Source organism: Myotis brandtii, unplaced genomic scaffold, assembly GCF_000412655.1.
Source record: "Myotis brandtii unplaced genomic scaffold, ASM41265v1 scaffold208, whole genome shotgun sequence".
Classification (NCBI taxonomy): Eukaryota; Metazoa; Chordata; class Mammalia; order Chiroptera; family Vespertilionidae; genus Myotis; species Myotis brandtii.
In genome coordinates, this window is record NW_005357764.1 from 1,588,117 (window position 1) to 1,609,213 (window position 21,097).

Below are 21,097 nucleotides of genomic sequence, written 5' to 3' on the forward strand. Positions count from 1 at the left end.
TATTTCTGCAGATTGGAGCCGGCTTGGCTGATCTCAGCTGTGCTCACTCATGTATCTGATCTGCCAGCCAATTGTCTAGAACAGCTGTGGGCAAACTACTGCCCGCGGGCCGGATCCCGCCCGTTTGAAATGAATAAAACTAAAAAAAAAAAAAAAGACCGTACCCTTTTATGTAATGATGTTTACTTTGAATTTATATTAGTTCACACAAACACTCCATCCATGCTTTTGTTCCGGCCCTCCGGTCCAGTTTAAGAACCCATTGTGGCCCTCGAGTCAAAAAGTTTGCCCACCCCTGGTCTAGAAAGACTCAGTTTTCTTCACACGTCCCTCATGTCCCTCCAACAGCTAGCCTGATCATGCTCATGACATGGCAGAGGTGCAAGAGTGAGCAAGCCCAGCCATGCAAGGAAGCAATGCATTCATTTTTTCAAGCTTATGCCGGCAGCACATTTGCTAATATCCTGTGGGCCAAAGAAAGTGACATGACCACACCCAGTGTCAGAGTGAGAGGAGACTACAAAGTTGTAGGACATAGGAAAGCCATTAATTAGGGTCATTAAATCCAATTAGCCTCCTAGTCAGTACCCCTCAATGTGAAAGAAAACCTATATACATATGTCAGGTTCTCCTAGAAGGGAAAAAGAAAAGTCCAGATAAGAATTACTATGTATTGGGACTCTCCTATGGGCATGCACAGGGGTAGGCACTTACCCTTTTTATGCATTGAGCCTCACAACTCTGCAAGGTGGGTAGGAACTGGAGCTTGAGAGGTTAAATAACTTGCCCAAGGTCACCCAGCTCATGTGGTCAGGCAGGTGTTAGAGTACATATCGGTCTGACCTCCAAAGCCCAGGTTCTTTTCACCACACCTTTGCCTCTCAGAAGCACCAGGTGTCTGCCTTACCTTCCCTCCAAATCAGTTTTCAATTCAGTTGATGCCTTTGACTAGCTATACAAACGCTTCCTCCAAAATGCTGCTGTGATCCTAATGGAATTACATAGCTCTTCAGGAAACCCACATGTCTTTCCACATGTTGCATTACCTGAAATATTCTTTCCTTCCAGATGGGATTTGTCTGTAGACTGCACAGACAACACAAGGATTGTGGCCTCTCATGGACATCTCAGACAAGGAAGGGCCATCTTCTCTTTAAACTTCAAGACTTGGGGAATTTGAGCATGAGCTTTGGAGTCACTCTCACTGAGATTTAAATCCTAGTTCAACCACTCACTAGCTCTGCAACATTTGGCAACTTACTTAACTTCTTAAAATCTGTCTCTTCATCTTTAAAAATGGGAATAATAACACCTACTTTGCAGAGCTTTTACAATGGCTAAAATTATGTAAAGTGCCTAATCCAGTGCATGGCACATAATAAGTGACATTATTAGTATTGCTAATATTATTTCTAAGCGGCCTTTCCCCTCCTGGGAAACCCTGTTTCTGTCTTTTGGACAGGTTCCCCCCACCTCCAGCCAGTCTGTGCAGACTTGTTGCTTGCTGTGTCATCGGGAACGCAAAGGCTGGGAAGAAGGCCCTTCCCAAAACGGACTGGTGTTGCAGGGTGAGAAGCTGCCCCCTGACTTCATGCCAAAGCTCGTCAAGAATCTCCTAGGAGAGATGCCTCTATGGGTCTGCCAGAGTTGCCGAAGGAGCATGGAGGAAGATGAAAGGCAGACAGGTCGAGAGCATGCAGTGGCGGTAGGTAACCACTGTGAAGGGGCTCCTGAGTACAGGAGGGCTGCCTGCCCAAAGAAGTCAGGCTGTTGAACTGTTCCTTCCCTGTCCTCTCAGGTGGCTTTCCTCGGATGGCCCTTATGCCCAGGTGCTGAGAGACCGCTGGGCTGTACCCACACAGCATTAGTGGCTTAGGGTCACATGGGGGGGGGAAGAAGAGAGGAGTAAGGCAGCCCACCGGCTCCTGAGGAGAGTCTGGGTAAAATGTGAGGGACAGCTCATAGGAATTGATAGATAGGGACCTCTGCTCCTTCCATGTGGCCATGCTGCCTTCAGCTCTGTGGCAGCTTGAAAGCCAACTAGTATGGCATAGAGGGCAAAGGTCAGTTTGAGGGTCTATAGTGTGCCTCAGAAGGCCTCCAAGATGCTGGGAGCCATCTAAGTCTGCAATCTCCTGAATCAGCAATCAGACCATCCTTGTTTCTCGTTCCCCTCCAGCCCCTCACTTTTACCAGGACTCCTGACTTACAGACCCTTCTCTCCTTGGGAGCTCTCTGGACTCCCCAAAGGCCCACAGTTGACAGGCATTCTCTGTGATCCCTCCCCGCCCCCCAAGTCTCTCACCAGCATCCACACACTTTACTTCACTGGGAGCGGCACAGCCCACTGGGAGCAACTTGGCCCACATTTGCCCTTGCACCTGGAGCTGTGGGGATTGTGCTTTGGCCGAGAGGAGAAAGCTCTCCTGGGTAAGCTTAGGCAGCCAAGGATTGGCTCTGATGTTTGCTGTTTCATCATGAGCCTCTTTCTTACCTCTTCTCCAGATATCCTTGTCACACACATCCTGCAAATCACAGTCTTGTGGGGGTGACTCTCATTCCTCTTCGTCATCCTCTTCATCATCCTCATCCTCGTCCTCATCCTGCCATGGAAACTCAGGGGACTGGGATCCCAGCTCGTTCCTGTCAGCACATAAGCTCTCGGGCCTCTGGAACTCCCCACACTCCAGCGGGACTGTTCCAGGCAGCTCACTTGGGAGTCCTCCTTCCATCCCTGGTGAGTGTCCCAGCTCGGGAAAGAGACAGACTTCAGAAGTGTAGACAGCTGTGTTTTCCTAACCACTTTGTTCAAACAAACCAGAAGATCAGTTATTAAATTAAGTAAATGTAGAACTATTCTAGTGGAAGCAGGGGGGCACTCCTTTCCCCAGGACTCTGAAGATAAAAAACACTGCTGTCATTGGCTCTGGTAGCTGTTCCCATTAGAGCCAGAAGGGGACCTGGTGGGCACTGATGGAGTCTGGGAGGGCCCTTAGGGCATTAGGACCTAAATCACAGAACACCTGACCCCTACAGCAGCACAGAGGACTTAGGCTCCCTTTTCTCCACCTATGGGGTGGGTATAAAAGGCCCCACTTCTATCCACAGAGGATGACACTGCAAGCTGCCATGATTATTAGCCTATTTCGTAGCCCTATATGCCTTCTTTAGACCCTGAGGTAATCCTCAGAGACCAAAAGAAAAAAATCATGGCTTATTGATGTACTGTGTAAATATGGAATTGCTGTCTACTTGTAAGTGGAGGGGCTGAGTTCCTCAGAGGGGTGCTGTCCCCTCAACTGTGAGAGTTGAGCAGTACATATTTCCAGTTATTTTGGTGCATAAACTAAAGTCATGAAAGCCTTTTTTTACTTCTCTGAAATCTGGGGCCACTGAAGAGTCTCACTCTTCATGGCCCAGAGACAGAATCGCAGCCTGCTGCTCTGCTGGCTCCTGCAGATCCTGCCCTGGGTCTGAGGAGTACCTGAGCAAGCAGGTCTTAGAGAGACCCTGACAGACAGAATACGTTTCCCTGCTTGTGCCACAGTAGAGGTGTATGGCCTTCCATGGGGCTGGCATTCCTGGTGCCTTCTCCCTCAGGCCTGGGCTTCTCAAGCTTGTCCAGCCAAGCTGCTGCCTGCAGAGAAACCTCTCCAGCCCAAGGTAGCACTGCTAGACATTCCCAAAAGCTCATGGGTCTACTGTGCTGAGGTACTGTGCCCAAATATGTCCCTCTGTTTGCAGTAAGCAGGGTGCTGGGGCAGCGGGTCCTTGGGCTTTCCTCCCAGGGGTCTGGGCCCCCACTCTGACACCTTTCTCCCCCATGTGCCCACAGGTGAGGTTTTCCCCATCTCGGAGCACCGCCGGCACTCAGACCTCACTGCTCCACCCAACAGCCCCACTGGCCACCATCCACAGCCAGTGTCACTGATCCCATCTCACTCTGGATCCTTTGGTTCACCATCCCACCCACACCTGCTGCCCACCACCCCCTCAGCACCATTCCCTGCGCAGGTTTCAGAATGCCCTGTTGCTGCTGCTGCCGCCCCACATACCCCAGGGGCATGTCAGAGCCCCCACCTGCCTTCCACCAGCATGCCGCTCCTGAAGATGCCTCCTTCTTTCTCGGGGTGCAGCCACCCCTGTAGTGGGCACTGCAGTGGGCCTCTGCTCCCACCACCAGGCTCACAGCAGCTTCTTAACACTCACAGGTGAGTGAGTGGCCTGAAGGACAAACTCCCTGCTGACTTGGGCTTAGAGTTTTGGAAAACTTTGCAAAGGCTACCATTGGGGTAGAACTTAAAGGGTAGACTCTGTTTATGGTTGTTGTTTTTTTATTGTTTTTACAATTATAAAAGAAATACGTATTTGTTATTTTTTTAAAACTTGGGAAAATTGCCCTGGCTGGTTTGGCTCCATGACTAGAGCATTGGCCCTCACACTGAAGGGTTTGAGGGTTCGATTCCCGGTCAAGGGCACATACCTGGGTTGCAGGTTCACTCCCTGCCCCAGGTTGGAGCACAATTGGGTTGTGTGTGGGAGGCAAGCAGTCAGTGTCTCTCACATCGATGTTTCTCCCTTTCCCCCTTCCCGCCTTCCCCTTCCCCTCGTCCTCTCTCCCCCTCCCTCCCTCCCTTCCACTCTCTCTGAAAAGCAATGGGGAAAATATCCTCATGGAGGATTAACCAGAAAAAAAAATTTGGAAAAATTTAGAAATGTCTATAAAGAAAAAATGTCCTCAATCAAAAGATAAATTTCTAATGCTGCAGTGTAGTCTCCCTGATGTTTCTCTATGTAGAATAATTAGGTCTCTGTTTGACATACTTTTTAAAAAATTGATTTGAGAGAGAGAGAGAGAGAGAGAGAGAGAGAGAGAGAGAGAGAGACACACACATTGAGTTGTTACACTTATATATTCATTCAGTGGTTGATTCTAGTATGTGCCCTGACTGAGGATTGAACCCGTAACCTTGGTGTATTGGGATGATACTCTAACCCACTGAGCTACCTGGCCAGGACACTATACATTTTTGTGTAATGATTTTTTTTTTAATGATTTTTTTTAAACATTATACCATTGATGATTTCTCCAGTTAAAAATTCTTCAAAACACTTTTCAGTGGCCACTTAATATCTCATTGTATAGCTCTAGCATGATTTTTTTTTTTTTTCCTACCCTGGACATTTAGGCATTTCCAGTTTTTAAACCATTATAAACATGGCTGTTATAAGCATCCTTGCACCCAAATCTGTGTTTGAGTTGGGAATTGTGTCCTTAAGGTAGAGTCCTAAAGTAACTCTAGTTGTTGAGAAAGGTTATATTAATATATATTTGAAAGATACAGTTCTTTGGAGAAGATAGATGTCTATTTTTATTATAAATCAGGTCTGTGTTTGTTACACATTTGTAGTTGCCCACTCTAAAATCCCACCCCTTGTAGCAGTTTTCCCTCATCTCTTCCACATGCGTTGATGATGTCTGTGTGGTCGGCGGTTTCACTTAGCATTTTTAGCCTTCTGTGTGGTCTTCTGAGCCTCAGCTTCACGGGTGGGAGGATATTCTCCACTGTGCACTTTACCATTCTCTAGTCACTGAAATTTAGGTCATTCCACATTTTTCCCCCCAACGTTTTAATTTTCATTTTTTAATATATATTTTTTTATTGATTTCAGAGAGAGGAAGGGAGAGGGAGAGAGAGAGAGAAACATCCATGATAAGAGAGAATCATGGATTGGCTGCCTACTGCAAGTCCCCCACTGGGGATTGAGCCCACAACTCCGGCATGTGCCCTTGACTGGAATCGAACCTGGGACCTTTCAGTTCACAGGCCGACGCTCTATCTACTGAGCCAAACCGGCTAGGGCAACATTTTAATATTATAAATAATATCTAAAGATGCCTTTGCTTAAAGCTTTTTCTGACTTGGATTTTTCTCCTTGAAATAGATCTCTCAGAATGAAAAAAAGTTCTCAGTTTAAAGGATGTCAGGATGTTTTTCCCTTTTTTTTTTAATTTCAGAGAGGAAGGGAGAGGGAGAGAGAATCACTGATCGGCTGCCTCCTGCACAACCCCCACTGGGGTTCGAGCCCTCAACCCAAGCATGTGCCCTTGACCGGAATCGAACCCAGGACCCTTCAGTCCATAGGCTGACACTCTATCCACTGAACCAAACTTGGTAGGGCTGGTTTTGGTTTTTTTAAGAAGGGTTTTTAATATACTGAAAAACTGCTTTCCAAAAAGCTCTCCATAATGCCATGGCACCAGTATTAGAGTGCTGATCTCTCCATATTCTCGGGGGTACTGAGTATTATAATTTTGCTAATGTAGCAGCTGAAGAGTGGTCAATTTGGATTAAGTTTCTCTAAGCACCACTGATAATAGCTCATGCTCCTCCTTTTCCACCCATGGGACTAACCTGCCCTGGAGCCAAGCCTCTTCCCAGCCCCTTGCCCTGCCCTTCCACCTGGCTCCCACTGCTGATTCCAGTCTGTATTATAAGATGCCCTGTGCTTCCTGAAATCCGGAGTCAGCAGTGCAGTGGAAGAGCATGAACTTTGCGCACAGACACAGGCTGAGTCCTGGTCACTCCATGAGCAAAGCAGTGAAGCACTCTGAGCCTGTCTCCTCCACTGCAACACCTATTTTGCGTGCCTTGGGGGGGCGGGGGCGGGTAGTCTGTCTGTCTGTCTGTCTGTCTGTCTATCTATCTATCTATCTATCTATCTATCTATATATATATAAAAGCCCAGCAACTGAAACAGCAGAACAGCCAGAATGACCAGAACGACTGGTGGCTATGATATGCACTGTGGCAGCCAACCAGCCTGATTCGGGTCCCGATTGGCACCCCCCCCTTGGCCGGCCCAGCCCCTGATCGGCCCCCAACCCCTCACCCATTAGGGGCAGGGCCAGCTGCCAACCACCCGCAGCCCCTCCTCCCGACCGGCCCACCCCCAATCGGCCTCCATCACCCCTATCAGGGCGGCCGGCCAGACCCCACTTGTGCACGAATTCGTGCACCGGGCCTCTAGTTAGAAATAATATGTTGAATACAGTACCTGGCACAAACAAGTTCTTGGAGTCTATGGCCCACAAGGCCCATTTTTTCCTAACCTCGAGGCCCAATGGCTAAGGCAGCTTTGCCTACTGGTACAGACTCAGTCATAAGATCTTAGAGTGAAAGGAGACTTACCCTGTTAACCTCCTTTGGATGCTCCAGGGGAGCCACCAGCCCACTAATCTGTTCAGATTACTTACTGAGAACCCACTGTGTGCAAGGCTGTTATGCTATACACTGGGACCCAAAAATAGAAGTGGCATAGTCCCTGCCTTTGGAGAGTGCACAGTTGATCTGAGACAAATAGATTGCTATAGTAAAGTGTGATAGATGGTAGGATGGAGACAGATGTATTCGGGGCCATCAGAGTCCGGGAGGGTCAGATGATGGGTGTGGGCAGGAGAGGCATTGGGGACCTTTCCAGAACAGTGCCATTGAGCTGGGCCCTGTGGGACAATGAGGGTGTTAGCCTTGTAATTATGAGTGGCATTGATGCAGCCTGGCTGCCTTGACCTTTGTGGGATGAGGCAGCTTAAGGGCAGTGGGGACATTGATGGCAGGGCTGCTTCTCCAGGTCCCTGTTGTAGCCTGCTCCTGCCACACCCTCTCTCACCTTTGGGCCTGTCTTTCTCCCCCATCAGCAGAGACCCCGGGTGCAAGGGGCACAAGTTTACACATAGTGGCCTGGCCTGCCAACTGCCCCAGCCCTGCGAGGCAGATGAGGGGCTAGGCGAAGAAGAGGACAGCAGCTCAGAGCGTAGCTCCTGCACCTCGTCCTCCACGCACCAGAGAGATGGGAAGTTCTGTGACTGCTGCTACTGTGAGTTCTTCGGCCACAATGCGGTGAGTGAACCTGCCTATGCCTGAGAGGGCTCGGGGCCAGCCAAGGTGAGCCAGGGGAGTGCCTGCTCTCCCCAGAAACCCCTTGCTCAAGGGGATAGTAACCTCGCTGGGACCCTGTGAGTCCTCGCATCTGTGTCTGCTCACTTGATCCTTACAGCAAATTGGTGAGGTAGGGTTTTTAAACATTTTGCTAACTTTGCTGTTTTTGTGGTTTCTCTTAAGATGACATTTTTTTTCCTTAGGCAAAAGGAAAGGAAATGGCAGAGAGGAAAGCTATAATTCTGATGAGTTTGTGTATGGCATAATCACAGAGAAGTGAACACTTGTGCAATGAAGGCAGAATGGAAGCAAAGGCTCTCAGTCCCCCAAGTGTGAGAGCCAGCTGAGGGACAGGCCATGTGCACAGATGGTGCCAGGAAGGAGGCACAGAGCAGAATACATGCTGTCTCTGGACAGGGGGAGGAAGCAGTTCAGAAGTCTTCTAAGGTGAAGAGGAAGGGGCCGCCGGCTAGGGGAGAGCAGTTGAGAACAGAAGAATTGAAAGTAATTACATTGCTAGTCACCTTTCAGCTAGGTGTTATCCTCATTTTAGAGATGACAAAATTGAGGCTCACAAGACTCAGTGACCTGCCCAAGGTCATACATCTTCCAAGTGACGAAGCCTGGGCTCAAACCTGCTTTCCTGGCTCCCATGCCAGTGTGCTCCCAATGCTGTCACATATCTCCTACTCCCTCCTCACACCGCCTGGCTGAGGTGAAGCCATTTGGCCTCTGTGGCTCTGGTAGAAAGAACAGTTGTCTCGCTTCTTACCACATGTTTGGTGCCAGCGGGTGGGAGTCCTACGGGCTTCCCAGGCCCAGGGTGTAACGTCAGCACCTCCCCCTCCCCCAGCCACCCGCTGCCCCGACGAGTCGGAATTATACCGAGATCCGAGAGAAGCTCCGTTCAAGGCTGACCAGGCGGAAAGAGGAGCTGCCCATGAAGGGGGGCGCCCTGGGCGGGATCCCTGGGGAGCCCGCCGTGGACCACCGAGATGTGGATGAGCTGCTGGAATTCATCAACAGCACGGAGCCCAAAGTCCCCAACAGCGCCAGGGCCGCCAAGCGGGCCCGGCACAAGCTGAAAAAGAAGGTGGGTGTGGGGGGGGAACCCAGCTCTATCACCTCTTCTTCCTGAGGAATGCCTTGCCCCAACCCCCAGGACTTCCGGGGCATGAATGCTGCTGGCTGCCAAGGACTTTGGTGTGGCTCACTGCTCTGGGAAGGTCTGAATGAGTTTGGGAGGCATCAGGGTCAGGGAGACTGGGGGCCAGTGACTGGAGGACAAACGAGTCCTGGCCTCAGAAGCAGCTTGCTGGATTCCTTCAAGCCCAGGACTTGCTTTAGTCAGTCAATCACTTAATCATTCCGTAAACACTGTAAATACTGCAAAAACAAACAAACAAAAAAACCCAAAGCATTTGTTAAGTTCTTACCCTGGAGAAGTTCGGTCCATTGGAGAGACTGACACAAAACTTGACGAGCACATTAGTGTGTGACACATACTGGGATGAGGGAAGCCCCCCATCCTGCTAGGGCTTGCTGGAAATGGCCATACCAAGAGGCTGACTCTGGAACTGAGTCACAGGGAGTGAATACAAACTCATCAGGAGGGCCCTCCTGGCAGCGGGCATAACACTTTCACAGCAGTAGTGCAGCCAGGGCTCAAACAGGAGAGGAAGGACAGACAGTGGAGGTGAGGAAGGGCCTGTGGGCCCTGCTGAAGAGCTTTGAGTTGATCCTGCAGCTGAGGAGAGTCACTGGAGGGCTTTAATCAAAGAATGCACTTGGTTGATTCTGTATTCCAAGATTATTGTGTGGCAGTATGGAAGATAGCCTGGTGAAGTGATACTCCAGACCAGAAAGCCGAGAGCCAGAGTACAGATGATTGATGGTGGGACTGGACGAGAGGTGTATTTTCAGAGGAAGCAGAAGTGACAGGCTTTGGTGATTTGATTACAAGACAGATAAAGGAGTTAGGGATGTTTCCCAAGTGTTTGCTTAGGTGACTGGTAGAATGGTGTGCCTTTCATTGAGCAAGGATGGGATTGGCAGAAGACAGGAATTCAGCTGGGGCATGTTACCTCAGAGGTTCTCACGAGACATCCAAGTGGAAATGGAGGTGTGGGGCTGGGAGTTGCCAACGTGGAGATGTAATTGAAGCCATGGGAATGACCTAAGCTAAGGCCAGTGAGTTTTTCCCGGGCAGCCCTGATGCCAGGCGAGCCCTAGGGCTTGATGGCTGGTCCCCTGCCACCTCATTACCTTTTTGCCTGCCTACTCCCGGCTGCATCTGCACAGTGCCATACTTGAGAGCCCAGCAGTTGAGGAGATTGGGTTTGACAACCAGCTGGCTCCAGGTCCTGGGTGGTCAAACAGCCCTGGTATTCTGGAAAGCAACAGTGGTTCTCCATCTTTTTCCAACCCAAAGGACAAACCAGGACCTTTATCCAGCACCCTGAAGCAGGGGCCCACCATTGCCTTCAGAACGTAGTCAGCACTTTTTCCCTCCCATCCAGCATTGCCTGGCCAGAAGTGTCCTGTGGGCAGCCTGGCCTCTTTAACGTTTCCTGGCCTCTTAAGACAGGTATCAGTGGGCACATTTTGCAGTTCCTAGGCCTCGTGTGCTTTTCATAAATCTGTGTGCCACACATTCTTTTTTCTTCACCAAATAATGCTCTCTTCTCTCCCCTGACAACTTCCTTCCAAGCTCAGTTCAGATGTCTCCTCTTTTGCAGCCTTGCTCAGGTAACTTCTCCCACTGTACTCCTGCTACACCTTGCATATCCCTCTAGTCTGCCATTTATCACACACTAGTCACTAACTCAAAAACTCACTGCACAGTAGAGACCAGGATACAGTGGAAGCAGCCAGTTGCAATGCCATGTGATAGGCCATCATGGTCATTATCTTTTTATACGTGAGCCTCCTCCCCATTTCCTTCCACCTATCTCCTAGCCTTACAACCTGGCTATTCACCGAAAACACAGCTTTCCCTAGTAGTCATCCAATAGAGTGCTCATTCTGTCCTGCCACGGGAGACAACTGAGCCCCTATATTGCCTAGCAGGCCTCTGGTTTTCTTACTTCTGATCACTTCATTCATCATAGCCCCTTTATCAGACCTCCATTCTTCTCTAACTTCCAGGTTTTCCCCACCCACACCTTATTTTTTGGCAAATAACCTTATTTTCTGTTTCACCAAGGCCAGTGGACAGGCATGCTCTCAACATCTTACTGCCCCAGGGTAACTTATCATGAGGATGAGTTACCCTTTTTCCTAGCTAAGGCCCATGCAGTCCTTTCTTGCCTCTTCAGGCTACCATCGACTTCCTGTCCTGCACCTGCAGCCTCTCCTCTGGGCTCTTTCCCATCAGCATTCTGCTGTGCCCAGTACTCTTTTTTTTTTTTTTTTTTTTTTATTTTCAGGTAGTTCTGGAGCCCCAAGGCAGCCACTCATGTATCCCTCATTAACGACTTCTCATCCAGATATTTTTTTTTTTTTGGTATAGCAAAGGTGGAAATTTATTGAAGAACAAGTACAGATTCCCACGTGGGGAGGGGGAAGAGTCCCCCCAGTACTCTTTTTAGAAAGCAAACTGTTTCTTGAGCATACAGCCTGTCTCACCCCACTCATCTCTTTCCTCTCATCATAGCCAAATCTCTTGAAAAATAGTCTCTGTATTCACTGTCTTTACTTCTCCCATCTCACTACAACCTCTTTTCCACCCCCACCCCACCAGAGAGCTACCAGTGACTTCTTTGTTGCCAAATAGTCATATTTTCCTGTTCCATCTTCTTTGTCCACTAGGCAACATCTCACATTTTGTGTTTGTTCTCCTCTTCAAACATTCTTTTCTTTGGCACCTTCATTCTCAGTTGAGGGGGTACAGGAAAGGACAATGGGAATGCCAAATTCACGTTTTCCACCTTCCTCTCTGCCCTCTTTTCTGTCTCCTTTGTGAGCTCCTCTTCTTCATGGTGCCTTCCTGCTTGAGGACACATCCCTGGGAAAGAGAATCCATTTAGATAGTGTTGCCTCCCCGTATGGTCTGGCCACTTGTTTCCTCCTTGCACTTCACACTGATGTCCACTACTGCTACCAGGCACCTTCTCACAGCATTCCACAGGTACTCAAACTCAGCACGTCCAAAGCAGCTTATCTTTCTCCAAGAGGCCTGCTCCTCCTCCTCCATTGTTTAGTTGGGTGCACCACTATCCACCCAGCTGCCTGAATCAGAACCTGGGTGCCATCTTGGGAGGAATGCATTGTGGTGATCGGGAGCAGTGGGCCTTGGAATTGGACCTCAGTTTGAAACCTGGCTCTGCCACCCTTGCTGTATGACCTTGGGCAAATCACCTAACCTTCAAGCCTCAGTTTCTTCATCAATAAAATGAGAAGAACAGTAGAACCTAACTCAGATTATTGCAAGGATGAAATGGAGTGATGCGCAGAAAAGGTTCAGCACAGTGAACAATTGGTCATTGTAGCTGCTGTGGCAGAAAGGTGGTTGTCAGGGTTGTTTTCATAACTCATCTCATTCTCCCCACCCATCACTGAGAGTCCTGGCCATGCTACCTCCCAAGTAGCTCAAACCATCCACTTCTCTCCACCTGTGGCCACTACTTAAAAAGCCTTCAATGTCTGAATGTGACCGCAGGATCGAACCCAAACTCAAGCATGGCCTCCAGGACGCTTCAGGATCTAGCCCGTACTTAGCTTGCCAGCTTCACCTCTGTCCCTTCTAGGCTCCAGCTGTACCTCTGAGTGGTTTACACTCCCTAAAGATTTTGTGTTTTTCAATTTCCCAGCCTTTCTGCTTATCTTCTGTCTGGAAAGTGCTTGTCTCACTCTCTCCAGGATAATCCTCCTCACCCTTCATGCTCAGGGAGATACTACTGCCCCTGGGAAGCATTCCCTGATGGCCCAGTCTGGGTTCCTAGAGCACCCTGTGCTTTTCCCCCATAGCTCTTGTCACTGTTACTCAGGAAGTCACTGTCTCGCAGAATTAAACAGCTTGTTTGCTGTGTGTCCATCTCCCCAAGCACACTCAAGTCAACGAGTAGAGACTCTTTTCTGCACACTTGTATTCTCAGAGCCCAGTCTAGTGCCTCAGAGTCGATGGTCATGAAATGATTTTCAGACGGGACTGAAAAACACAAGAACTGCAGATCACAGCTGGATGTGCTGTCTCGATTCTGCCACTGACTAGCCATGTAACCTTGAGCCAGTTCCTTATTCTTTCCAAAGTTGAGTGCCCTCATCTGTAAATTGAGGATAATGATGCAACAAGGGCAGTTGTGAGGATTAAATGAGACAACCTGTGAGCTCATGGTGCCCAGCAGAAAATGTGTTTCCCGCTTCTCACTACCAAATTGTATGCGGTTCCGTATCACTCCCTCTACACCAGTTTTGAGACATCTTTGTTTAGCAGCAGAACTAATTCTTCTGAAAATGAAAAGGAACTCAGTTTCTTTCTTTCTTTTATTTTTTTAAAATAAATCTTTATTGTTCAGATTATTACAGTTGTTCCTCTTTTTTCCCCCATAGCTCCCCTCCACTCGGTTCCCACCTCACCCCCTGCCCTTACCCCCCACACCCCCTTCCCTCCAAGAATTGTCAGTCCACTCCCTTTCTATGCCCCTGATTCTATTCTATTCACCAGTTTATTCTGTTCGACAGATTTTAAAAAATATATATTTTATTGATTTTTTTACAGAGAGGAAGGGAGAGGGATAGAGCAGTCCATTCCCTTTCTATGTCCCTGATTCTATTATAATCACCAGTTTATTCTGTTCATCAGATTATTTATTCACTTGATTTTTAGATTCACTTGTTGATAGATGTGTATTTGTTGTTCATAATTTGTATCTTTACCTTTTTCTTCTTCTTCCTCTTCTTAAAGGATACCTTTCAGCATTTCATATAATACTGGTTTGGTGGTGATGAACTCCTTTAGCTTTTTCTTATCTGTGAAGCTCTTTATCTGACCTTCAATTCTGAATGATAGCTTTGCTGGATAAAGTATTCTTGGTTGTAGGTTCTTGGTATTCATCACTTTGAATATTTCTTGCCACTCCCTTCTGGCCTGCAAAGTTTCTGTTGAGAAATCAGCTGACAGTCGTATGGGTACTCCCTTGTAGGTAACTGATTTTCTTTCTCTTGCTGCTTTTAGGATTCTCTCTTTGTCTTTTGCTCTTGGCATTTTAATTATGATGTGTCTTGGTGTGGTCCTCTTTGGATTCCTTTTGTTTGGGGTTCTCTGCGCTTCCTGGACTTGTAAGTCTATTTCTTTCACCAGGTGGGGGAAGTTTTCTGTCATTATTTCTTCAAATAGGTTTTCAATATCTTGCTCTCTCTCTTCTTCTGGCACCCCTATAATTCGGATGTTGGTACGCTTGAAATTGTCCCAGAGGCTCCTTGTACTATCTTCATATTTTTGTATTCTTTCTTCCTTTTGCTTTTCTGGTTGGGTGTTTTTTGCTTCTTCGTATTTCAAATCTTTGACTTGATTCTTAGGATCCTCTAATCTGCTGTTGGATCTCTGTATATTATTATTTCAGTCATTCTATGCTTAATTTCTAATGGGTCCTTTTTCATATCCTTGAGGGTCTCACTGTATTTCTCGGAGATTTCTAGAAGATTCTTGAGTAACCTTATAACCGTGGTTTTGAACTCTATATCCAGTAGTTTGCTTTCCTCCATTTCTTTCATTTGTGACCTGTTTCTTTGTCTCTGCATTTTGGCTGCTTCCCTGTGTTGATAGAGTGGCTTTGTGTGCTAGGTGTCCTATAGGGCCCAGAGGCTCAGCCTCCCTAATTACCTGAGGTGGACACTCTGGGTGCACCCCTTTGTGGGCTGTGTGCACAGTCTTGTAGTTAAGCCTTGATTGCTGTTGGTATCACTGGGAGGAATTGATCTCCAGGCCAATTGGCTGTGAGGACCAGTTATGTCTACAATGGGAGAACTTCTGTGCTGAAGACACCCTTATGGGGCAGGACTTGCTTCAGTGGGGCTTTGGCGCTCACTGAGTCTGCCCAGGTTTTTATGTGGAGAAAGTCCAGGCCATTTATATGCAAAAGTCTCTGCACACAGCTTCGGTGTGGTTGTAAATTGGGTGAGGCGGGGTCTCAGAGAATCACCAGGGCAGAGCAAACTGCAATGGCTGCCAGTCTGCTCTGCCTTGGAGAGGTCCCGGGGTCTGTGTTCCGCAGCCCATGCAGGAACAATGACCGCTGCAAGCACCTCTGCGAGAAAGCCACCCTCGTGTTCTGGCCCGATGCCTGACAGTCCAGTTTCTCTCCGTATGAGTCTGGGTCCCCAAATTCTCACCCGGAACTGGAGTTCAGAGCAGTCGGGAGCTTGTATCTCCCTCCTGATTGAAAAAGACAACAGCGTACCCAGCTGCCAGCCCCTTTTGCACACTCCTCCATACCTCCGCACTTCCACACCTCTGCACCTCCTACCAGACTCAATGCGCTTTTCTCTTCCCTTCTAGTTGTAGAAATTCCACTCAGCCAGCCTTCCCGTGGTTCTGGATGATAGTCATTTTGTCTTTTAGTTGTAGTTTTAATGTGGTTGTGTGTGGCAGCAAATTCAGGTGTTTACCTATGCCACCATCTTGATTGTATCTCTCTTTTTTTTTCTTTTTATTGAATTTATTGGGGTGACACTGATTAACAAAATTATGTAGGTTTCAGGTGCTCAATTCCACAACACATAATCCTGTACACTGTATTGTGTGTTCACCACTCCAAGTCAAGTCCGCAGCCCATGCAGGAACAATGACCGCTGCAAGCACCTCTGCGAGAAAGCCACCCTCGTGTTCTGGCCCGATGCCTGACAGTCCAGTTTCTCTCCGTATGAGTCTGGGGCCCCAAATTCTCACCCGGAACTGGAGTTCAGAGCAGTCGGGAGCTTGGATCTCCCTCCTGATTGAAAAAGACAACAGCGTCCCCAGCTGCCAGCCCCTTTTGCACACTCCTCCATACCTCCGCACTTCCACACCTCTGCACCTCCTACCAGACTCAATGCGCTTTTCTCTTCCCTTCTAGTTGTACAAATTCCACTCAGCCAGCCTTCCCGTGGTTCTGGATGATAGTCATTTTGTCTTTTAGTTGTAGTTTTAATGTGGTTGTGTGTGGCAGCAAATTCAGGTGTTTACCTATGCCACCATCTTGATTGTATCTCTCTTTTTTTTTCTTTTTATTGAATTTATTGGGGTGACACTGATTAACAAAATTATGTAGGTTTCAGGTGCTCAATTCCACAACACATAATCCTGTACACTGTATTGTGTGTTCACCACTCCAAGTCAAGTCTCTTTCCATCACCATTTATCCCCTCTATATCCTCCTCTTCCTTCCAGACCCCACTTCCCCAGAACTCAGTTTTTAACAAAAGCAAAGGTGTTCTGGTGTAGGGCAGGAGTGAAGAGAAGAAGGGCCTTCTAATCCTTTGTGCATTCCCCATGGCCTCAGCGCTCTGCCCATGGCCTTGAACTCCATGATATATACTGGAAACACTCATCCAGGTTGAAGTACTCCCTCATCTGAGCACCATGGTTATCAAGGTGTACAGCTTTACTTGTGCCAAGGGAGAGGGACACACACCCTCTCAGGTGTCCTAATAGCAATCCTATTAAGTATAGGTAGGTCATTTTTCTCCCAAATTTACAAATGGGGATAATAAGGTTCAAAGAAAATAAGTGATTTGTCCAAGGCCCCACAGTTGTGGTCCTAGTTAGTTGTGGAGTCAGTGTTCAAGAAAGATGAGAGAATAAATAAATAAATGTATGCCCGTTGGGGCACAGGGTTACCCTCTTTAAGTTGACTCTGAGGTGGTGGCATGTCCCCACTTTCCTTTTTCTGCTTCTTCCCCTTCAATCCCAAATCAACTGGAAATATGTGAAATTGTGGGTCATTCAGCCCCTGGCACAATACCAGTCCACCACCTTCCTATAAGCCTTTGACATCTGTCTCCTATCTTCCTGTAAAGGCCTCATTGGTTCTGCTGGTGCTTTGAGTTTGGGCAGAGAGGTGGGGTGAAAGCCCACATGCTTTCCTTTTCACTCTCCAGATCTGGCTCTGTCAGCACTGATTGGCAGGGCCTAGCCTCCCTGAGTCCCCTGGGCCGCACCTGGGCAAAGGGGCTACTTTTACATCTTGCCCTAGGGGCCCCATGTGGCTGTCCATTGTATGCTGTGGGGCACGCTCTAGGTGTGGTCTTGATTATTTGAGGCCAACTGAAGCTTGGCCCTCTTCAGTGGCACCTGTATACAGCATCGGGAGGGCACACATTCTCGACCACCCAAAGCAGTCTGATCTACCATGTCAATCTCGCAGCCCCACATGTTCCTTCCTGAAAGATCCATATGATGGCATAGCTTTTTTCCTCTACAACCTGCAGAATTGGAAGGAATGCCTCTATAACAGCTATCTTCCTCACATCCGTCCCCACTTTGGTCTTCACTCCAAAATTATTGTCCTTATTTTGCACATGAGTCCACTGAGACTCAGCAAATAAGTGGATTGCTCAAGCACAGGCCTGGAAGGCAAGATTCAGTGAACTATGTTCCTACCCCTTTGAGTCCAGCCTTCTTAGGCCCTAGGACTGACACTGGGATTCTGGGTGAACAAGCTGTAAAAACCTTGCCCTCTGGGTCTAACTGCCTCCACCCCCAGGACGTATACCTGTCTGATTGCACTTCATCTTTACTCCTGCAGAGTGGGAAAGCAGGCCAGGATTTCGAGGTCCTGCTTCTAGCCAATCAGTGGCAGAGCTGGGCCCCAGGCTAGTGTGTCAAATGTTATGTTTTGCCTAGTTACTAGTAGCTGCCAGGCCCCTGCTGAAACTGCCTCTTGTATTGGCAGGAAAAGGAGAAAGCCCAGTTGGCAGCAGAATCTCTAAAGCAGGTGAATCGTGGTGTTTCTGGAAGCCAGGAGCTGAGGCCTGCCAGAGAGAGGTTTTTGGAGTGGCCTGACCAGGAGCTGGATCGGGTCAACAGCTTCCTGAGCAGCCGTCTGCAGGAGATCAAGAACACTGTCAAGGACTCCATCCGTGCCAGCTTCAGTGTGTGTGAGCTCAGCATGGACAGCAATGGCTTCTCTAAGGAAAGAGCTGCTGAGCCTGAGACCCAGAGTCTCCCCGCCTTGAACCTCAATGGCTCCTCAGGGCACCGACCTGACATCAACCTTGACCTGTCCCCTTTGACTTTGGGCTCCCCTCAGAACCACACGTTACAAGCTCCAAGTGAGTCAGCCCCACCATGGGCAGAAATGAGAGGCCCCCAACCACTGTGGACAGAGGTGAGGGGCCCTCCTCCTGGTATCATCCCGGAGAATGGGCTAGTGAGGAGACTCAACACCGTGCCCAACCTGTCCCGGGTGATCTGGGTCAAAACACCCAAGCCAGGCAACACCAGCTCTGAGGAGCCAAACCCAAAGGAAGTCCCTAGTGGCAAGCAGGAGCTACCTGAGCCTGTGGCCTCAGGTGGGAAGCCACGGAAAGGCAAGAGACAGGGTGGTCAGGCTAAGAAGAGTGAGGCGACTCCAGCCCCCAGGTCCTCAGCCAGCCTGGAGGCTCCCGGTGCTAAGGGCCAGACCTCCAGCCCCAAGCAGCCAGGCAAGACCCTGGAACCTCCCAAAGTGGGCTGCTGTGCTGAGGCCAGAGAGGGGAGCCCGGGAAACCGGCCAGAACCAGGCTGGGCTAGCAGCCCAAAAGCTGACAAGGAGAAGGGCAGCTCTTGGCGAAACTGGCCAGGTGAGGCCAAGGCACGGCCTCTGCAACAGGAGTTTGTGCAGCCCTCAGGCCCAGCAAGGCCACAGAGCTTGCCGCAGGGCAAGGGCCGCAGCCGCCGGAGCCGCAACAAGCAGGAAAAGTCGGCCTCCTCCTTGGGTGAGTGCACCAGGAACAGTGGCTGGCCCCCACCCTGCCAGCCCACGGGGTGGAGGGCAGTCCTCGTGTGTGGGCAGCACTGACCCAGAGGCCTGGATGTGGGCACTGAGCCCTCCTGGCTGTGTCTTCCTAGACGATGTGTTCCTGCCCAAGGACATGGATGGGGTGGAGATGGATGAGACTGACCGGGAGGTGGAATACTTCAAGAGGTAGGTGTGGGGCTGCCTGCTCTCCTGCCCGCACCCAGGCCTTTCAGAAAGGGCCTCCCTCAGCCCTGAGCCCTGGGATGGAGAGCCTCTCCAGCCCTCCTGGCTTTCCCCACAGTCTCCGTACTAAAGAAGCCACCTGGCAGGATGGGGCATCTGGCAAGGTGCAAGGGACTGAATGAAGGAGGTGTGCGTGTCAGACCCCAAGAACCAGGCCTTTTCCGGCTTTGTTCACTTTGTTTATTCACTTGTACTTCCTTTACTTTGCCTGGACTGAGCTATGGGGCAGAGATGAATCAAACAGTCTAGATGGGGCGAGAGCATAAACCTACAGTCTGGCAATAAGTGCGGCTATAGAAGTAAGTGGTGGGGGCTGCCAGAGCAGCCCTCCCAGAAGAGGTGATAACCAAGCTGAAACTTGAGGAATAGGAATGAGTGGGCCAAGGAAAACAAGGATATTTGTGACAGTGGAGTCAGCACATACAGAGATTTGAGGGTGAAAGAAACATGTCCTTAGGGGAATGGAAGGGAACCTAGCATAGCTAGAGTAAAATACAGGGTGAGGGGGACGTCATATCCTAAGGCAGTGTAAACTCTCTTCATATCTTGTCCCCTGGGCTTGTGGGTGCTCCATCCTATAGCCCCCCAGCCAGCACAACTCCCATACCTACTAGACCCCAATGCCTAGGAGCTGGAGAGGTTGTGCAGAGCTGACCTCGCTGCTTTAGTGACCAGAACACACGGGTCTAGGAGAGGGGTTCAGTAGGCAGGGGAATCTTTGATTGTGCTTCTTCTGTGTCATCCCCCAAACCTGACAGATTCTGTTTGGATTCTGCAAAGCAAACACGTCAGAAAGTTGCTGTGAACTGGACCAACTTCAGCCTCAAGAAAACCACTCCCAGCACAGCTCAGTGAGGTATACAAACCCCCAAGTGTCGCGTGCACCCTCTCCCGATGCTCTGCCAGCTTCTGTCCCCACCAGACCATTTCATGCTCTGAGGCACAGGGAATTGGACTAGGGGCTTGGTATCCTGGCCCCTGCACCTCCACAGTGACAGCCCAGTGGGCTATGCTCTCCAGAGGCACAAACCCTGTCTATTCTGCAGCCATTTACCCCCAGGACTCTGTCCTTTCATTGCTCCTCCCTGGGCCAGGCCCTCCTGTGAGATCTTTCCCAAGACAAAAGATGCTCCCTCCCCCCATCTCCTTTGACCTTTATCCTCCTCAGAGCAGGAGTCTGAGCGCAGAGGCGGCGTCTCCCCTGCCTGTACCCACCAGAGAACATGCCAGAGCACTTGTTCCACATTGGCTTGGGGGAAGGGAGTGCTGCCTGCCATGGGGGCCATGCGCTCCTTAGGGATGGCCCCACCTTCCTTGAGAACTAGGATGACATTTCACATGTTGATAAACAGAAGTGGGGCTCTGTTTACTGGCAGGGTTTTCATTTCCATCCTCTGCTAGAGGTGATTGAGGAAGTCTGTGGGAGCAAAAGTAGGAGCCAGCTGTTCCTCCCTCCACCTTGGACCCGTGGAGACCCATGTGGCATGGGAAAGCCATTACTCACCATGTGGCCATGCTCTTCTGTTTTCTCAGCCCCTGTGGGTCCAGCTTCTTCAGGTGTCCTGAGACCCCCAACTGCCAGCTGAAGGTCTACAGTTTCTTCTTCCTCCATATCCCCACCCACCTGCCCAAGACCCTCCTTGCTTCCCGCCATCCTGGACCAACCAAAAGCTGAGCGGATGCCCTGCCGGGCTGGGGCCCCTCAGGACCTCCACAGAGCCTCCTCCTGGTGCTATGCAGCCTCCACACTCAGAGCCCGGGGGCTGGGCTGGGCTGGCCTGTGGGCCAGGGGCTGATGGTACTGCTGGCCCAACACTGCTCTTTTTGTGTTTGGTTTTTTTGTTTTTGTTTGTTTGTTGTTGTTTTTTAATTCTTTACTTTTGATACTGTGAAGATCTTTCCTGCCGAAAGATAAAGCAACTTTTGGACACAGAGTCGGTGTGTTGGTCTTTTGCTAGACTGGGTCAGGGGTGAGGTGAAGGATGTAATCAGAAG

General features: G+C 49.5%; 1 protein-coding gene across 5 annotated transcripts in view; it reads left to right on the plus strand.

Moving 5' to 3' along the window:
- FAM193B (family with sequence similarity 193, member B) overlaps nucleotides 1–21,036 on the plus strand; it is a 34,063-nt gene extending 13,027 nt beyond the window's left edge. Inside the window, exons 2-10 of one of the 5 annotated variants that reach the window (XM_014539055.1) lie at nucleotides 1,463–1,705; nucleotides 2,506–2,737; nucleotides 3,836–4,211; nucleotides 7,700–7,901; nucleotides 8,794–9,033; nucleotides 17,813–18,836; nucleotides 18,970–19,045; nucleotides 19,861–19,958; nucleotides 20,636–21,036. In XM_014539055.1, coding sequence (XP_014394541.1) covers nucleotides 1,592–1,705; nucleotides 2,506–2,737; nucleotides 3,836–4,211; nucleotides 7,700–7,901; nucleotides 8,794–9,033; nucleotides 17,813–18,836; nucleotides 18,970–19,045; nucleotides 19,861–19,957 — 2,361 coding nt within the window. In that variant the 5' untranslated portion in view covers nucleotides 1,463–1,591 and the 3' untranslated portion in view covers nucleotide 19,958; nucleotides 20,636–21,036. The remainder of the gene's footprint in view (nucleotides 1–1,462; nucleotides 1,706–2,505; nucleotides 2,738–3,835; nucleotides 4,212–7,699; nucleotides 7,902–8,793; nucleotides 9,034–17,812; nucleotides 18,837–18,969; nucleotides 19,046–19,860; nucleotides 19,959–20,635) is intronic. The other 4 variants (XM_014539056.1, XR_001361986.1, XM_014539058.1 and 1 more) reach the window with 4 other exon arrangements.
- Nucleotides 21,037–21,097: the final 61 nt, after the last annotated feature.